Source organism: Petromyzon marinus, unplaced genomic scaffold (genome assembly GCF_048934315.1).
Source record: "Petromyzon marinus isolate PM22_M1 ecotype Great Lakes invasive population unplaced genomic scaffold, UKy_Petmar_22M1.pri1.0 PM_G_Scaffold_35, whole genome shotgun sequence".
NCBI lineage: Eukaryota > Metazoa > Chordata > Hyperoartia > Petromyzontiformes > Petromyzontidae > Petromyzon > Petromyzon marinus.
Window position 1 is genome coordinate 558,468 of NW_027422928.1, and position 20,202 is coordinate 578,669.

Below are 20,202 nucleotides of genomic sequence, written 5' to 3' on the forward strand. Positions count from 1 at the left end.
TAGCTGTTTTGGTTATTCTAACAACTTCCCCCCGTGCGCATTGTTGAGTATTTGCTGTCTTTGCTTACCCGCGTGTCATGTCCTCATTCTGCTGCTGTGGCTTTCCCAGAGTGATGATGATGATGTTTCCGAGCGTGGTTCCAACAGCTCAATGCATGGTGACAGTAGCAGAGACGTAAGTACTAACTCTGTTTACAGCCCCGCTAACGATACTAACGGCAGTGCTAAACAGAAAATAATTCCTCATGCTTGTGCTCACAGCGGTAAATGTCGCACAGGCCCATCACTTTTTAGCGCTAACCCCGTTCCCTTTTAATACTCAGTTGCCCTTGAAGAACTGTCTTGAATTATGGTGCTATGATTCAAATTAAAGCTTGCCTTTGGCAAAAAAACCTTGAAACCTGTCAACATGATTCATAGCTTCAAAGCTAAAGCAGACTGTGTCATTAAAATGTTACGCATTTTTTTGCACATCAAACTGTTGAAAAAGATAATTTTCCGTCATGCCGACCTTATAATTCAACGTGAAAGACATTTTTTTAAATATAATACAACACTCGTAATTACCCTTTTTACATTTTAAAATGTGGCATTGATATTTTGTGGGGAGCTTATAAGGTCCCCACAAAAATATCAATGTGTTATGCAGTGTAGTCCTATAGTTCGTTATCTTTGTTTTCTGGTTCACTTTATTGTTAGAATCGTATTGGAAAATAATTTTAGCTATCAACTAAATCAGTTAATGCCATTTTGAGAATTTGTGTAAGTTATCTTGGTGGAATAAGTTGTACAGGTGTAGGTGTAAACTGCAAAACAACAACTTTCCAGAAATTATTCACTGGTAAAACATGTTTTAGACCAATTTAGCTGACAGTGCACCCTTTTGGAAGCATTAGCGATTTATTTAGCTGTATAGTATGATTCATGCTGATTCCATTGATGTTGAGAATCATCAAATTCAGGGTAAGTACTGTTAATTCAGTGATCACTGTACAACTGGATTGTTGAATGATTAAATTACAGCCGATTTTAAGTTTATATTTATCACATACCTTGATTTACTTTTGAAATATTTAAATTCAAATGTATCAGTTTATTTTAATGCAGATGTATCGTGGTTGCTGTAGGTGTCACTCAATACACATTTAAATTGTTGGTGCGACATGTTTTTTGCGTATATATGTTAACAGTTATTACAATGTACTATTTAAAAAGTTAATACAGTGGTTCTCAACCCGGGGGGTGGGAAGTATGCCCCTCTATGGGAAGCACAAACAACTTTCAAGCGGGGTGCAGGCTGTGGCATGAATACCGTGCGTGATACATTTATCATGTGCAAGGGGAGGAACCCCATCGCCATATTTGCAGCAACAAAACACCAATAATTTTGATTTAAAGCTTTTGTGACTGCAGTAATTCATATTCTTGGCTCTTTCGGTAAAGTCACGTTGAAGGGAAACAATAAAATAATAATGTATATATAAAACAATAAAAATTCTCACGACGTTTCGACCATAACACAAACGGTCATCATCAGGTGTAATGTTGTGTGCATACAGTGCAATGTACATTTCAATTCGAAGCGTGTGCAGGCTTAATGCCAAGATCAACGTGGCTTCTCCAGTTTGTGATTTACAGGACGTGACACAGACTGAGACCGGTGCGGTTTTAGGTCCAAATTTCAGCACACGTTTGAATTTGCCGTTACTCTGCCCCTCTTAGAACTTACTCTCTCGTATTTAGTTCAAAAGCAGGAGACTTGTTAGCGGCACGTCTCCCTGCGCGCTACACCATAGCACGTAGGCCTTGGCACTTGAGTTGTAGGGTAGGGACCACGTGGCCAGGTGCCGCTTGCCCTCCACACCCATCGGAAAATAAAGTGAGCTGGTGAGTAATATTTTTGTCGATGTTATCGCTGACCACTGGCAAATCCTGTTCTTAAAGCTTTTTGTTGTCGATTTATATGACGTTAAGTGTTTGTTTAATGAGGGTTTTCTTTATTCATATTCTTAGCTCTTTCGGTAAAGTCACGTTGAAGGGAAACAATAAAATAATAAAATATATATAAAACAATAAAAATTCTCACGACGTTTCGACCATAACACAAACGGTTTTTTCACACCTGATGACGACCGTTTGTGTTATGGTCGAAACGTCGTGAGAATTTTTATTGTTTTATATATATTTTATTTTTTTATTGTTTCCCTTCAACGTGACTTTACCGAAAGAGCTAAGAATATGAATTACTGCAGTCACGAAAGCTTTCAATCAAGGTTTTTTTGTACCATCCATTGTGGTGAACCGTTTTAAGTGATAGCCCTTTGCTGTTTTTTTTTTCCAGAAATTATTAATAACCTTACGCTACAGTTGCGCTGCTCTTAAAAGTAAGGTTGTAAACAAAAAACGTGCACGGGTCCACCAGCAGAAAAGGAATCTTTATTTCCCTACATCCCATAGATGAGTTGTGAGCTGACTTTTGTTAAATGCTGCGAGCCGTTAATAAAAACGCCTCTCATTTATTTTCTTTGGTTCTTTCGGTAAAGTCACCACCACGTAGAATGAGAATAAAATAATAAATTGATAAATTAAAATAACACGATAAAATTCTCACGACGTTTCGGCCACGACGCAAGCGGCCTTCATCAGGTGAAGGGACAAGACTGTCTGGAGGACAGCGCTGGAGTGAAAAAGCCAAGCTCAGACCGCGACCTTTAAGCTGTGTGAGAAGAAACAGAGCGCCTTGACAAAGGAATTAGCATAGAATTTAGCATTTAATTGGCAGACTTAGCACGATGAACGGTGTAGAGAGGGTGAACATGTGCAGACCGGCGAGGGGGCGAGGGGGAGTTTACATATCGATGGTGTGAAAAGGGAATTTAAGCAGCCGCGAAAAGTTTGGGATACCACTACTTGGAAAAAAGATACTGTACCATTGAAAATTAGTTTAATGTTCGGTTAAAATCGAAACCTCTTTATTTATTTGCCCTCCAGCAAGACTTTTTCGACGGTGACCTAAAGGAAGTAAATGGAAGTGCAGTGCGCAGCAGTATCTTTGTCTGCTTTCACCGTGTGCATTGGCCGAACGAACAGCGCTTGAATCCCTGGAGGAACGTGCAACCCCACCCACACCCAACCCTGTAGAAAGCGTGACACAACTTATTGTGCTGTTTCAACAATATCCCCCCTCTCAATACTGCAACCTATGTCGTGCTCAGTAACGTTCGGAGCCTACTGACGCTGCGCGGACACGTGTAGGCGGACACGTGTAGGTGAACACGTGTAGGCGGACACGTGTAGGTGAACACGTGTAGGTGAACACGTGTAGGAGAACACGTGTAGGTGAACACGTGTAGGCGGACACGTGTAGGCGAACACGTGTAGGCGAACACGTGTAGGCGAACACGTGTAGGTGAACACGTGTAGGTGAACACGTGCAGGCGACTGAATGGGTGGAGCAGCACATCGGCAAACGCCCGTTGGGCAGCACCGCGTCACGAGGGGCCTTTGGCGTGAACTTTACTGTGCACCGTTGTGCCAACGCGATGCAGGTCGGGATATGAGAGGGTAATGGCATCGTTGGCCTGCATGAGCTGTACGGTCACGGCATGGATATACACGTCACGGGCTGAGCTGTCACTAGCCGGCTTCGCCCGGGACTTGGGTCCACCACGCCCGGCCGCCTTTGTCTCCCCGGTGGCGATGTTCACACACACAACACGGCAGTTACTCGTTTGAGGCTGAGTCGACCTAGGGGAGGCCCAGGAGCGGTTGAAATAATCGTCGCCGGCGGTGGCAGTGAGCGGGAATCGAACTGGGGGTCGCCGGGTTCGTAGCGCGGCGTAGCGCTAACCACTACACTACAATGCGTTAGGCTTACACACACACACACATAGACACACACAGATACACACACATACACACAGATACACACACACATACACAGACACACAGACACACACACATACACACACAGACACACAGTCACACACACAAACATACATACACACAGACACACACACATACACAGATACACACAGACACATACACAGCGCGCTAACCACTACACAACAATGCTTTACGCTTCCACATAGACACAGACACATACACACACATACACAACAACAACAACCGCCATTCGCCACTAAGTGGCGGTGACGTCACCACGACGCTTGTGCCAGGCTATGCTACACTACAATGCGTTAGGCTTCCACATGCGCGGGTCACGTGACAGATTTGACGTCACAGCATTTATGTTTTGCCGTGCAAAAACAAATACATTATTGAGCTCCCCCCCCCCCCCACCAAAAAACTAAAACAAAAGTGTATTTGTATAAGGTTTGCACGGTGTACAGTCTGTAAAGTACCCACATGGCAAATTTAAAGTTTGTTGCATGTCGGGAAGTTCGCTAAACATTTTGAACAGACACATACTCACACCTTTTTGTCTTTTACATATATATGGAGATAAAATAAACCTAAGGCTTTGGTTACTTAATCTCTTTGTTAACAAAATTGTTATAGCAACCACACTTCAAAAACAAAATTATGAAGCCTTTTCAGGCTCCTTCAAAGTTTTTGTGGCATTTACATGCTGTTTTATTGTGATACTGCATATGTTTAATGCATTGGCAGTATGTTGAACGTCTTTCACATCGTGCATAGCCAACCAATGACGTAGCATCTGGAATATAAATAGTTTCCATTATTGGCATGATACTCGAGCTGAGTATCATGAAGATGCTCCTTGAAATCGATTATTTCTTATATACCTCTTTACCTAATATTTCACGTCATTCAAAAATTAAAATTGCACTTAAGTTAATCATACTTCAACAATCTCCCACTGACCAGCATGGCAATGTGTTACACCCGTAAGAATAATTACATGTTCAGGAAAGTTGCACTGAGTCTGAAGACTCCTATTCAAGAGGGTCCTGCACAGGGATGTTTGGCCAATAGCTGTAAAAAAAAAAAATTCAACGAATTAGTTTTTGGATTTCAATAAAGTTCTTTGTTACATAACACACCACCATTAGTAAATAGTTATATTCTTAGCTCTTTCGGTAAAGTCACGTTGTTTTGTATATATTATTATTTTATTGTTTCCCTTCAACGTGACTTTACCGAAAGCTAAGAATATGAATTACTGCAGTCACGAAAGCTTTAAATCAAAATGTATTAAATAGTTGTACAGTATTGTGCCGGAGATAGGTTTGGCTTTGGTGGATATCTCTTAACAACTTTGTGTTTTAATAGGGGTTTTTCCCCTTTTTTCTGGCAACAAAACTGAAACCTTTTAACAAGGATTCATGTCTACTGCATTAACCACAATACTTGCAGTCAAAATGCAAACGAAAAAAATACTATGATAATATGTAGCATTGTCCTTGAAACTGATTGGTCCACGCCAAGGGACGGCTTTCTTTTGAGCCTCGACCCAAATTGGTGCTCGACCAGATGACGCCAAAAGGCGTGCATTGTGGTTAATGCAGCGACATGAATCCTCGTAAAAAGGTTTCAGTTTTAGGAATAGGTTTTACCCTTTTGACTGGCACAAAAACTGACACCTTTATTCAAGGCATCATGTTTGCAATAACCACAACACAAGCAGTCAAAATGCAAACAAAAGAGACAACTCTGATAATAATATGCACTGTCCTTGAATTTGATTGGTCCACACGCGAGACGGCTTTTCTTAGAGCCTAGTCTCCACTGGTGTTGGACCAGAAGACGCCAAAAGGCGTACTAAAAGGGTAAAACCTATTCCTATATCTTGTTTCTGGCAAAGGAGGTCTCATAATGTAAAAGGTTTCAGTTTTGTTGCCAGAAAAAAGGTTGAAAAACCCCCTATTATTATTACATTTTGGCTACTGGCAAAGGAGGTCTAACGATGTAAACCTTGTGTCTCCTGCTCAGAGCCCTCCAGGCCAGCCGCGCCTCGCACAGGAGACCGGAAGAAGCCGGTCACCCCCTCCCGCACCGTTGGCCTCGCCTTCGACCCGGGCCGCTGGAGCCACGTCGCCGCTCGGCACGCTGCGGCGTCGCACCAAGCCCCGTGCGCCTCCTCCTCCTCCCCCCCCATGCACCACCGCCTGGGATACGCAGGCTGCCGGCCCCGAGCCGCCGCCTCCGCTTCCGAGATCTGCCCCAGAACAGGCGCGGCCGGCGGCGTTGTTGTTGTTGTCGCAGCCTGGATCCACTCCTCCTGTGCAGCCCGGCGTGGAGAACGAGCGTCGAAGGCGGAGCAGCTCCGCACGTGAGAGAGAGAGAGGGCTCTCACGTGCTCACATTTTCCATTTTTTTATTTTTATCAAGTGCCCTTTATAGTTCTATCGATTCAAGGCCGATTTTTTTTTTTTTACGACGGAGCGGCGCTTTTTGGCCCTGTTCAAAATGCGGGAATTTAAGCTGTGCCATCGGGCAAACGTTTTGATTTAAGCGAAAAAGTATGTCTAAAAAAAGCTTCTGTTCGTTTCGTCTTGGTAACAACCTGCAAGCATCTCGGGGAGCAAAAAGTGAAATTCCATTGCTTTTAGTGCAGTGAACTGCTTAGGCACAATACCTAAACTTAAACACATTCTCCTGCGGAGGGAGGAGCTGGTAGGAACGTTGTTGGGTTGCTCGGTCAATGGCCAGGGTCAACGGCGGCACCACCACGTGGTGTGTTCCGTAAATATGCCCGACTGTGAGGGCAGGCACAAGCCAGCGTGAGTAGGTTAAACGTTGAGTTTTATAAGGGCACCACGGGGTGACCAGCCCCTCCCCAGCCAGCCCCACCCCCCCACGCAGCCCCTCCCCACCCAGCCCCTCCCCACCCTCCCCTCCCCACCCAGCCCCTCCCCACCAGCCCCTCCCCACCCTCCCCTCCCCACCCAGCCCCACCCCTCCCATGTTTGGATGCACGACAGACTGACACAATAATAATCTCCTGTGGGCTGGTGGTGTAGTAACCAGGAGGTTCCTACACAGTATCATCACCTAGCCGATTTGTCAACATCATGTTTACACAGGGGAGACGGTAAGCGAACACGTTCCAATCGTGCATGCGGTTTTGTTTGGCTTCAACTGTCTTCTTTCAACAAGACCTCTGCTGCTACACATTTACCTTGTGAGCCCCACTATTTCCAGATTTGAAGCTTTCGTGACTGCAAGGATTCACCACACTCTGTGTTTTTTTTCAGCAAAGTAACGACGTAGTTAAAAAACAAATAAATGATAAAACAACTAAATTAAATCACGACGTTTCGGAGGCAACACCAAGCTCCCTTCTTCAGGTGGAAACCGTCACAGCTGTATCAAGCAATTTTACCGTGACGATTTCCACCTGAATTTCTGTATGAAGTTGAGGCAGAAATTTTACCGTGATGGTTTCCACCTGAATTTCTGTATCAAGTTGATGCAGCAATTTTACCGTGACGGTTTCCACCTAAATTTCTGTATCGAGTTGATGCAGCAATGTTGCCGTGACGATTTCCACCTGAATTTCTGTATCGAGTTGATGCAGCAATTTTGCCGTGACCTGTGTCCACCTGAATTTCTGTATCAAGTTGATGCAGCAATGTTGCCGTGACGATTTCCACCTGAATTTCTGTATCAAGTTGATGCAGCAATATTACCGTGATAGTTTCCACCTGAATTTCTGTATCAAGTTGATGCGGCAATGTTGCCGTGACGGTTTCCACCTGAATTTATGTATCGAGTTGATGCAGCAATTTTGCCGTGACGGTTTCCCCATGAAGACGGAAGCTTGGTGTTGCCCCCGAAACGTCGTGATTTAATGTAGTTGTTTTATTTATTTTATTTTACCTACGTCGTGACTTTACCGAAGAAACACAAAGAGTCTATGAGCCCCACGATGTCTGTCGTCAGTCAAAGCACCGTTTGTAATATGATGACAAGGTGAAATATTTAATTGGCGACTTATTTTTGAGGACATCAACACAGAATGTATCATCATTGTTACGCTTAATGAAGGGTTGAAGTCGTGGAATGTTAAAGTGCCTAACCCAGTAATGTTTCCGGGGTTTAATGTCCTCGCGAAGCAATAGTGAATTATGTTTAAGAGATTTGGCCGGGATGAATTGTTCATCGACCAAACGAAATTATTTTTTTTATTATTGTGAAGAGAGACATTTTGCAATTTTGGGGTGCCATCAGAATCTTTATTTAGACTGGAGAAATCTGATGAACTGTGAAGCTCATTTTCACAGATGACCAGTAAAAGGGATGAAATATTTTACATTATGAGACCTCCTTTGCCAGTAACAAGATATAGTAATAGGTTTTACCCTTTTAACTGGCACAAAAAACTGAAACCTTTATTCAAGGCATCTTGTTTGCAATAACCACAACAAACAAAAAGACAACTCTGATATTATTATCAGAGTTGTCTTTTTGTTTGCATTTTGACTGCTTGTGTTGTGGTTATTGCAAACATGATGCCTTGAATAAAGGTGTCAGTTTTTTGTGCCAGTTAAAAGGGTAAAACCTATTACTATATGGATTAAATCTTGTCTTGTGATAGATTACACAGAAATGTGCCGCACTATGGCATCGTACCGTGCAATGTGTTGTGATGGGAGTTGCATGCTGTCAGTTGTGTTCTTGTTAGTCAGGTGGCATCACAATCCAACAGTCATCCAATCAGTGAGCAAGTTGGTCCAGTGAGCATGTACATAGTGTGTATATGTATATATTTGATTGTGAGTGAGTGTATGTGAGTACTTATGTGTATGTGTGTGTGCGTGCATGCATGTGACGAACATGTTTTATATTAACAGCCAGCTGCTGTTTGAACCTTAAAGAATTCACTTGACCGGTTATGGGTAAGTCAAATGTGCTGATGCTAATGAATGGCATTCACATGTATGGAAATGTTGTTTTGTGTTTCTCAGCCTCCGCTCAAAGTTCTGGGCGCTTACCGTTAAAGGATGAAAATGAAGAAGGTAAATATTGTAAAATGCACGGCTTCATTGGAATAGATGGCTCTGTATAAGCAGTATGGAGGCCAGAAGTAATTTTAATCCAATAAACTGTTTCTTTAAATGGTTGTTCATTTAGATATCTTGTGATCAAAATTGTAATCGTGTTCCGACAATTGGCTAATTATTACGCTACTTTGATAAAATATGTAATTTATTAAGAGTTTTTTTAGGGCATGTTAATTCAGATATAAAATTGACTTTCATACTGCAGAATAATGCTTACAAGGTAAAACAACTGCATAACCTTGCAGCAGGGGCACCATTTCCTTTGAAAGTGTGTGGATTAATTGAAGGATCTTTTGAAAGTCCTTTAACCTTCCCGGTCCTCATTTTTCCACGAAAATGTTGACAGGCTGTGGAGCAAACAGCCTGCCAAAATACCAACAAAAAAAACATTCGAATTAGTGATTTACATATTGTTAATTTACATATGTTCCATGCAATTTCAGACTAACTTTATTCCAGCTGGCAAAGCCAATTGAGCTCAGCGGCTCTTTAACAAGGACAACCAATTGGATTTTTTTAAAATCTTTTATTTGGCTGGCACATATAACTGGCTGTCAAACATCTCTTGTGGAATCTCATAAGATATATCATCTTACACAACTGCTCATACATATGTTGAACACGTACGTATGTTATGTTTTCAACCTGTGTTTGAGCTGTGAATCTTTGTTTAAAGGGCAGTTGTGGTGCTTGTAACGTAACATATTCAACTCGTTTAAAGTGGTAGTGTGAGTGTACGTTATAGATTTCGGAATGAAAGCTCTTGGATACTCCACCAAGTGCTCTATTTTTTATTTCATTGGCTACCTATGTTCTAAACGACACCATTACCTTATTGTTTGGTTGTTGATGATGTTTTGTAAAACTGGAATTTGGATTTCCAATGGACAAACAGGTCAAGCATTGTATGTTTGACATTAACGTGACGTTCTGTTTGAATCCAAACAATATTTAACGTATGTATGTAGAAATTATTTCACACCGTACGTAGCCAGACGTGATTGACATTAACGTGACGTTCTGTTTGAATCCAAACAATATTTAATGTATGTATGTTGCAATTATTTCACACCGTACGTAGCCAGACGTGATTGACATTAACGTGACGTTCTGTTTGAATCCAAACAATATTTAATCTATGTATGTTGAAATTATTTCACCCCGTACGTAGCCATACGTGATTGACATTAACGTGACGTTCTGTTTGAATCCAAACAATATTTAATGTATGTATGTTGCAATTATTTCGCACCGTACGTAGCCAGACGTGATAATGTGAGGTGCTAATCAATTGCGCTTTTGATGGAAGCATTATTGATTTAAAATACACGTAAATTCTGAAAGCTTGCACAAATTTAAATTTCAAATGCGCATACAAGTTGATGTTTATTACGTCAAAAAAACTCACAAGCAATTTCTTCTGCCAATGTTGGACTCGTACTTTTGCTTACCGTTCGTATAAGTTGACTCTTTTCATGCACAATTTGTACATTTCAGCAAGTCTGTTCTCCATAGTTCATTTAGTTCCATAGTTTCATTTATGTGGTATAGCCCTGTGAGCCATCCGGCTCTTGAATCGGGTGCAACCGCAACAAACAAAAACATGAACAAGAAAACATCTTAAAGTGACTTTGTGTGTGACTTTGCAAACAGAAAATCCAGGAAAAAAACATCAAAATATTCCTGAAATAGCACCGTACACCACCAACGCTGTGTGCAAAAATCCCAGTGGGATGCAAGTCAAACAACAACAACAACCACAAGACAACTTAGATTAAGGCCATCAGTCTAACTCCGTACTACAATAAACAAAAACATGGCCAAAACAAAAAAAAACTTTTCGAAATCACCAAAATAAAAGCCATAAATGCAATGTAACGGTGACCAGATGTCATCATTGGCCACGGTGTTTATTCTGGTTGTTGTACAGCACACTTGGCCAAAAGCTCTTTTTGTTGAACAAAAACTTCACACGAAACCCCCAGAGCAGATGCCCTGAGATCACGATGGGAACGCCTTTTATGCCTCCTCATTCATGGAGCCCCACGGCCTCGCAGTATAAATACTGCCTCGCTATAGAAATAGGTTTTACCCTTTTAACGGGCACAAAAAACTGACACCTTTATTCAAGGCATCATGTTTACAATAACCACAACACAAGCAGTCAAAATGCAAACAAAAAGACAACTCTGATAATAATATTGGCACTGTCCTTGAATTTGATTGGTCCACACCTGAGACGGCTTTTCTTAGAGCCTAGTCTCCACTGGTGTTGGACCAGAAGACGCCAAAAGGCGTACAATACCAGTGGAGACTAGGCTCTAAAGAAAGCCGTCTTGGGTGTGGACCAATCAACTTCAAGGACAGTGCCAATATTATTTTCAGAGTTGTCTTTTTTGTTTGCATTTTGACTGCTTGTGTTGTGGTTATTGCAGACACGATGCCTTGAATACAGGTGTCAGTTTTTTGTGCCAGTTAAAAGGGTAAAACCTATTGCTATATCTTGTTCCTGGCAAAGGAGGTCTCATAGTGTAAACGCTGCCCCGCTGTTTGCCTTTATTCGAAGCAACCCGCGCACTGATGACACGTTCACGTCGGAGAAAATCCGTTGGTTTGCAAATTGCTTGCTCGTGGAGATGCCGAACAGCACGGCGAAAGAGTGCCATTCGTCCGCGTTCAAAAATTACTCTACGCTTTGCGTTTTGTGGATTTTAATAAGACATCTTTGTGGTGTTGAAGATGTAAATGAAAAGAACCCGATTTTTTTTTCACCCCCCAAGTGCTCTTACACAGCGTGATAGTTTGCGCGAACTTTAACGATTTTGTCAGAGAAAATGGATTCACGTCACTCGTTGAAAAAAATAAAAAAACATTAAATTTTGATTTAAAGCTTTCGTGACTGCAGTAATTCATATTCTTAGTTCTTTTGGTAAAGTCACGTTGAAGTGAAACAATAAAATAATAAAATATATATAAAACAATAAAAACAATTCTCACGACGTTTTGACCATAACACAAACGGTCGTCATCAGGTGTGTCGGTTTGCATAAATTTATTTATTTTTAAACGGTGTATTTATAAAAACATTTTTTTATTTTTTATATATATATTATTATTTTATTGTTTCCCTTCAACGTGACTTTACCGAAAGAACCAAGAATATAAAAAACATTGCTCAACGTTCTGAAGTACGTCACGGTGTTCATATCCGCAATGTTTAACGGACCTCGTTCATCTACGTCGTTGGACGTTGATTACCGCCGCAGAAACATCTTTGAACGAGGGTGCTGGAATGGGCGGCGATCCCGATGTCACAAGGCAACAGCCCGAAGCGTCGTCGCCCCGTACGCTCGAACAAGGACCCACCGCCAAGTCTGAGACGCAGAAGACTTTCTGCGTCACATCTCAACAAGCTGGGTAAGGCGTCGCAACCCATTCCTCTTCGGGCAGATTTGCTCTTTTTTTACACGCGACACACTCCTTTCATTTTAATTTAGATGCGTTGAAAACGCTGCCACGTCACGCGTCCTGTCACGCTAAAAGAACACGTTCCCCACGTCGGTCTGTGCCGTCTGTTAATGTCGGCGCAGGGCCGTAGCTGATAACGCGGTGCAAGGAGGCCCGTCAGACCTGGCGCAGGCTGACGCCGGTGCCGCAGCAACGGCTGAATTGGACGAGTTAATTGATGAACTTGAAATGGGGCTGACGACGGGTGAGCGCTTTCACACACAAAACGGTTAGTCGCGGAAATAAGAATAACGTAGCACAATACTTAACAATTTCGATTTAAAGCTTTCGTGACTGCAAGGATTCATCTTCTTTGGGTCTTTCGGTAAAGTCACCACGTAGAATGAGAATAAAATAATAAAATGATAAAATAAAATAACACAATAAAATATCTCACGACGTTTCGGCCACAACACAAGTGGCCTTCTTCAGGTGAAAGGAACAGACCTGTTCAGGTGAAAGGAACAAAACAAACCTGTTCCTTTCACCTGAAGAAGGCCACTTGTGTTGTGGCCGAAACGTCGTGAGAATTTTTTGTGTTATTTTATTTTATTATTTTATTCTCATTCTACATGGTGACTTTACCGAAAGAGCCAAAGAAGACTACTTAACGTGTGATAAAATTCAGTGTTGTTTCATAAAGCGTGCAATGAGCGAAAAGCAAATGAGTGATAATATCACCATTAAAAAAAAAATACGTGGAATAATTGGGGTGTGGCATTTGTGATTTAAACATTATGTAAAAAATATGCTTTTGTCTTGTTTGCAGATGATGACTCGAGGTCTAAGAGTGGTCCCCGCAACGTGGAAACTGTAAAAATAAATAAAACAGAGGCTGACGTTGATTCTACTGTAGAGCCGGTTTAAAAGCCAGAACCAGCCCTTCCAGATTCAACAGTGATGAAAGCCACTGCGGACAGCAGCTCCGATAAAACTGATAAAGTCGACGTGAACGATGAGACAAATGCCAATGTGGCAACAGATGTCAACAGAGGACCTTCAGAAAAACCTTTGCAGTTTCTCAAAGCTCGCGATGATGTGCAAAGAATGGAAGCAGCCGATGGAAACGAGGCTGGAAACGCGCCGCAGGTTTCTGCCGAGCCACCCGTTACTCAGACAAAGAATGGTAATGAAGCGAAAGTCGACTTCCTTGCCAAGGTTCGGGAATCTGCCTTGGCCCAGCAACTTGACCGTAAATCCAAACCTGCCCTTTGTGGGTCTTTTACTGGGGCCACCGCAGAAGTGTCTGGTTGTGTCGTGGGTGAACAAGACCCCGGACGTAAAAGGTTACCCGTGGCTTTCCCTGACACGTCCACCAAACCCAATAGTGAGTTAAGCAGGGCAGGAAGGCGTGGTGGAGGAAGTCTAAAGTGCCTGGATAAAATGCCCGTTAAAAACGAAACCTGTCTAAATGCGCACGTGGAGAAAATCCCCGTAGTGCATGCCAAATCTGTGGACAAGCAAGTAAAGAGTATACCTGTGGAGCGACAGGATGCATCATCCGAACAGCATACGGAACAACTGGTAACACGCCAACACAAGACGCACGTGGAAGAGTCTGTATTGATCCAGCCAGTGGAAATCCGTCAAGAAATTGCCGGCGCTAGAGAAGAAATAGTTGAGCCAGACAAAGTTTGCAAGGTTATTGCAGAAGCAAGGCTAACTAAAAGTGAAAAAGTATCCGAAATAAATGAAACTTCACAGCCAGTAATGGACCAGTCAAATGAGCCTGGGGCTTCGATGCAAAACAGAATTTTTCACAAGACTCGATCAATTTCAAAAGAGCGACGTGCACCTGAAGTTGAATGTCAAAATCATTCTGCTGAAACATCTTCTCCAGTTTTTCCTGTCTGTAAGCAGCCTTCAGATCGGTGGAGGTCCACAAATGAAATCACCAGAGATTACCTTCCTAAAGTGGGATTGACCACTTACAGAATTGTTCCTTCCAAGCCAGTCATAAGACCAAAACCTGGAACAGCTGATGTCCCATTCCTTCTACCAGCTTATAAAACAGAACCCGGCAAGACTGAAAATGCTACTGCAACCAATGCTACAAAAGAAATCAAAGAAACGTTGAAATACTACTCAACAGCGAAGATCGGTGACATTACAACCAATCCACAACAGCATACAGCACATCAGTCACCGGTGATTCCTCTACCATTAATTCCCCCACCAGTGATTCCTCCACCATTGATTCCCCCACCAGTGATTCCTCCACCATTAATTGCCCCACCAGTGATTCCTCCACCATTAATTCCCCCACCAGTGATTCCTCCACCATTGATTCCCCCACCAGTGATTCCTCCACAATTAAGTCCTCCACCAGTGATTCCTCCACCATTAATTCCCCCACCAGTGATTCCTCCACCAATGATTCCTCATTTATCAGGGCTCTCAATTGTGGCTCGCCCATTCCAGAGGTCCCATTCCCTCCAGTGTACTACGGAGGCAATATCTCAGCAACACTCTGCCACCGAGCCACTTGCCAGCACTGCCACATCTCCACCACCACTACCACCACCACCATCGAGCTCAAAGCAAGATGCATTTTTCCGTCCCGGCAGGAGGGCCTCCAGCATCTACGTGGCATCTGCCATTGCCAAGAGAACAGCCTACAAGGCCATTGATGCTCCGAATGAAACTTACAGTGGCACAACCACAACAAATACAACACCTGTACATGCTTTGCCACCAATTCAGGTAAATTGGGAACAGGATGAGCTCACGATTCCACCACCACCACAGTTTTCTACGGAAGAAAATGCCAACATTCCAAATGCTCCAGGTGACCCGGGGAAGGTGATTATTATAACCGAGGCACCACGAGTCCATCAATGGAAGCCAAAACTATTCAGACCAGTCAGTTTCCCAAGCGTCATGTTCAAAAATGACAAACCATCTAGCGTGAGTGTAGCGTCGAGTCATTCAGAGTCTAAGAACGCCGTTTTTCCTGTCAAGTCACCACCTCCGGTGAGTCCTAAACCAAGTAGTGGAAACCCTTTTAATGTAAAATCAGCCACTAACTCATCTCAAATTCAGTCCGTTCTCAGTTCTCCAAAATCCACCGACGCAAGTCCTTTCCATCAGCCTCCCACAGTTTTAAATACCACTGGAACTGCACTGGAAAGTTTCAGTCTTATTCACGGGCAGAGGAAACCATCAGGTGAAGACAGCGGTCCGTTTGGACCGATGCTGAAGTTAAAACCTGTGGTGCAAACACCAATTGTGAAGGATAACAATGCACATGGTTCCCTAATGGAAGCGCTTCAGTCTACAGACAACGTGGGCACATTGAGAAAGGTCAGCCTGCTTTGTCTACATCGTCACATTTAAAATATTGTAATAAATATGGAAAATGTTGTGTATAGCCTAAATTAAATGTGATTCGTTTATTTAAAAAAAAAAGTATTTGTAGAACCTGCATTGTTAACCATGATTGCACATGTATAATTAAAGTTATCTTAAACATTTTGATTTAAAGCTTTCGTGACTGCAGTAATTCATATTCTTAGCTCTTTCGGTAAAGTCACGTTGAAGGGAAACAATAAAATAATAAAATATATATAAAACAATAAAAATTCTCACGACGTTTCGACCATAACACAAACGGTCGTGTTATGGTCGAAACGTCGTGAGAATTTTTATTGTTTTATATATATTTTTTTTATTATTTTATTGTTTCCCTTCAACGTGACTTTACCGAAAGAGCTAACAATATTATATTAAACATTTACCTTGCTAACGTGAAACGTTGTACAACATTTCCGTAAATGTTCTGGTCGCTGTTCCGTTATATTCTAGGTTTCGGGTGAACATCTGCAGGCAATGCTGGCAGCTGTAGACAGTGAGGCAGAGAGAGATGCTCGCATTTCTGTCGCTGTTCCATCAGGCGCAGGAGGGAAACGACTGAGAAAAGTAAGTGGGAATGCAAGTGACAGCTGTGTATTTAATTTTGATTTAAAGCTTTCGTGACTGCAGGGATTCACATTCGTGGTTCTTTCGGTAAAGTCACCACCACGTAGAAGGGAAACAATGAATAATAACAATAAAATTCTCACGACGTTTCGACTGCAACACAAGCAATCATCATCAGGTGTGGTTTTCACGTCGTGAGAATTTTATTGTTTTGTTTTTTATTATTTTATTGTTTCCCTTCTACGTGACTCGGCCTCAAATGAGTACCCGGTGCGGTGTGTAAACATTAGCACGTGCTAACATCACTTGCTCCAAGAGTCAGTGACAGCTGTACAGGGTGGGGGAGGGTGGGGATATTTGTGTCTCGTGTGTGTGTGTCTCGTCTTTGTGTCTTTGATTTCCCATGCAGTGTATAAACAAAGCAAGTGCCATCCGTTCATTTGCTTTGGCCAAAGTGATTTTTTTAATTAAAAGTTTCTGTACGATAGGGATGTATGTGCCCGCGTGGGACACTTACCTTCAAAAATCTCAGATCATAGGAAGCCATTCCGCAATGACTAATGAGAAAGTCGGGGATAATCGAGGATAATAGGAAGAATAGGGCCGTGGATAATGGAACTTTTGTGAACCTGACAGCTGTTGCAAATTACACGAATCACGCATATTAGGGCCTATTTGTCTTGCTCCCATTAATACATTAACAAAAACGTCCTTCAACATAATTTTCTTTGAGCTTGAGGATGTACGTTTGCACGGCATCGAACAATGGCGTGATTTGTCTGAACTTGAAGTGTTGTTACCCCAGGTAGCACAAGTCTTGGTGTCTCGTTGACTGCTGTGTTCTACTGTCTTCTGGTTTCCATAGACCCCATCTGCAGCAGCAGCGGCAGCAGCAGAAGACGAAGAACTGGTGTCTCAGCAGTTGAGAGAAGCCGACTCGGGCGACTCAGCCACAGTGCGGCCACGGCTTGCACCTGTGCATTCTCCTCCAGTCCCCATAGCCCCACCACCTCCTGTCATCCTCGTGGGTAACGGGGCCACAGGTACAGAGCGTAGGCCCAAGGATGCACGTCTGGCCATGCTTGATGCCATCCGATCTGGCAGTTGTGCTGGCATGCCTAAGAAGGTGATTGTAACTGAGCCACCACGAGTTCACCAGTGGAAGCCGAAACCATTCAGACCAGTCAGTTTCCCAAGCGTCTTGTTCAAAGATGACGAGCCATCTAGCGTGAGTGTGGCGTCGAGTCATTCAGAGACTAAGAACGCCGTTTTTCCTGTCAAGTCACCACCTCCGGGGAGTCCTAAACCAAGTAGTGGAAACCCTTTTAATGTAAAATCAGCGTCTAACTCGTCTCAAATTCAGTCCGTTCTCAGTTCTCCAAAATCCGCGGTCGCAAGTCCTTTCCATCAGCCTCCCACAGTTTCAAATACCACTGGAACTGCACCGGGAAGTCCCAGTCTCATTCACGAGCAGAGGAAACCATCAGGTGAAGACAGCTGTCCGTTTGGACCGATGCTGAAGTCAAAACCTGTGGTGCAAAAACCAAAGTTTAATGTGACGGACGTGAAAAAGGAATAGCCTATTCCCACCGCGGGGCTTAGGGCGTGCCAGGCGTCAAATATTTTTCGACGTGAACCCCACCGTTCGAGAGGCAAATCCCTCGCGTATATAAAAGAAGAAAGCTAAGAAAGAATGGAAGATGTTTCTATTTAAAGCTTTCGTGACTGCAAGGATTCATCTTCTTTGGTTCTTTCGGTAAAGTCACCACCACGTAGAATGAGAATAAAATAATAAATTAACAAAATAAAATAACAAATTCTCACGACGTTTCGGCCACAACACAAGTGGCCTTCTTCAGGTGAAAGGAACAGACCTGTCGGGACGACAGAGCTTCAACGAACGTTGTTAAGATTCGAGGCGTCTTTTAAGCTGGTTTAGAGAAGAGAGGCACCTTGACAAAGGGGTTTACATATCAATGCTAAATTCTCCTGTTTGATATGTAAACCCCTTTGTCAAGGTGCCTCACTTCCCCCAACCAGCTAAAAAGTCGCTTCGAATCTTAACAACGTTCATTGAAGCTCTGTCGTCCCGACGGGTCTGTTCCTTTCACCTGAAGACGGCCGCTTGCGTTGTGGCTGAAACGTCGTGAGAATTTTATCGTGTTATTTTATTATTTTATTATTCTCATTGTACGTGGTGGTGACTTTACCGAAAGAACCAAAGAAAATGGAAGATGTGTCCATTACGTTATACTGTACTCATGTGTTCAATAGAAAATGTTGGGAGCGTTTGTCCCTTTTTACATTTTGGAGGTTTAATGATGCGTTTCGTGTTGATATACGAATAAACACTTGATGCAGCCTGTTTCGTTTTATGCCCTGTGTGTCGGTGCATACAGAAACCAGCACGTACGAGCGCTGTGCCGTATACCCATTGCAGAGTATCTGCATTAAGCGACAAAGAGTTGCATGTTCATACTGTTGAACATATACGGTAATGCAGATATTGGGGATGTTTATTTAACTGTGCTTCCGTTTGTAAATGTTAGGTAACCGGCACACAAGAGCGTGTGCAGTTCTACAGGTTTATTGTATTTACCACTGAATTCTACAGTAGTATTGTATTTACCACTGAATTATACAGTTTTATTGCATTTACCACTGAATTCTACAGTAGTATTGCATTTACCACTGAATTCTACAGTATTATTGCATTTACCACTGAATTATACAGTATTATTGCATTTACCACTGAATTATACAGTATTATTGCATTTACCACTGAATTATACAGTATTATTGCATTTACCACTGAATTCTACAGTAGTATTGCATTTACCACTGAATTCTACAGTATTATTGCATTTACCACTGAATTATACAGTATTATTGCATTTACCACTGAATTATACAGTATTATTGCATTTACCACTGAATGATACAGTATTATTGCATTTACCACTGAATTCTATAGTAGTATTGCATTTACCACTGAATTCTACAGTATTATTGCATTTACCACTGAATTATACAGTATTATTGCATTTACCACTGAATTATACAGTATTATTGCATTTACCACTGAATTCTACAGTAGCATTGCATTTACCACTGAATTCTACAGTAGTATTGCATTTACCACTGAATTCTACAGTTTTATTGTATTTACCATTGAATTCTACAGTTGTATTGCATTTACCACTGAATTCTACAGTAGTATTACATTTACCACTGAATTCTACAGTAGTATTGCATTTACCACTGAATTCTACAGTATTGCATTTACCACTGAATTCTACAGTAGTGTTGCATTTACCACTGAATTCTACAGTAGTATTGCATTTACCACTGAATTCTACAGTAGTATTGCATTTACCACTGAATTCTACAGTATTATTGCATTTACCACTGAATTCTACAATAGTATTGCATTTACCACTGAATTCTACGGTAGTATTGCATTTACCACTGAATTCTACAGTATTGCATTTACCACTGAATTCTACAGTAGTGTTGCATTTACCACTGAATTCTACAGTAGTATTGCATTTACCACTGAATTCTACAGTATTGCATTTACCACTGAATTCTACAATAGTATTGCATTTACCACTGAATTCTACAATAGTATTGCATTTACCACTGAAGTCTACAGTATTATTGCATTTACCACTGAATTCTACAGTAGTATTGCATTTACCACTGAATTCTATAGTATTGCATTTACCACTGAATTCTACAGTATTGCATTTACCACTGAATTCTACAGTAGTATTGCATTTACCAC

The 20,202-nt window shown here is 42.1% G+C and overlaps 1 protein-coding gene across 3 annotated transcripts in view; it reads left to right on the forward strand.

The window, feature by feature from the left end:
* Window positions 1-18,780, forward strand: part of LOC142915790 (uncharacterized) — a 43,147-nt gene extending 24,367 nt beyond the window's left edge. For 2 of the 3 annotated variants that reach the window (XM_076061468.1, XM_076061469.1), the window contains 8 exons: window positions 110-175; window positions 5,917-6,256; window positions 8,895-8,945; window positions 12,257-12,407; window positions 12,581-12,702; window positions 13,267-15,800; window positions 16,302-16,415; window positions 17,281-18,780. In XM_076061468.1, the coding sequence (XP_075917583.1) occupies window positions 110-175; window positions 5,917-6,256; window positions 8,895-8,945; window positions 12,257-12,407; window positions 12,581-12,702; window positions 13,267-13,364 (828 nt within the window). In that variant the 3' untranslated portion in view covers window positions 13,365-15,800; window positions 16,302-16,415; window positions 17,281-18,780. Of the gene's footprint in view, window positions 1-109; window positions 176-5,916; window positions 6,257-8,894; window positions 8,946-12,256; window positions 12,408-12,580; window positions 12,703-13,266; window positions 15,801-16,301; window positions 16,416-17,280 lie in introns of those variants that run through there. The other variant, XM_076061467.1, reaches the window with a different exon arrangement.
* Window positions 18,781-20,202: the final 1,422 nt, after the last annotated feature.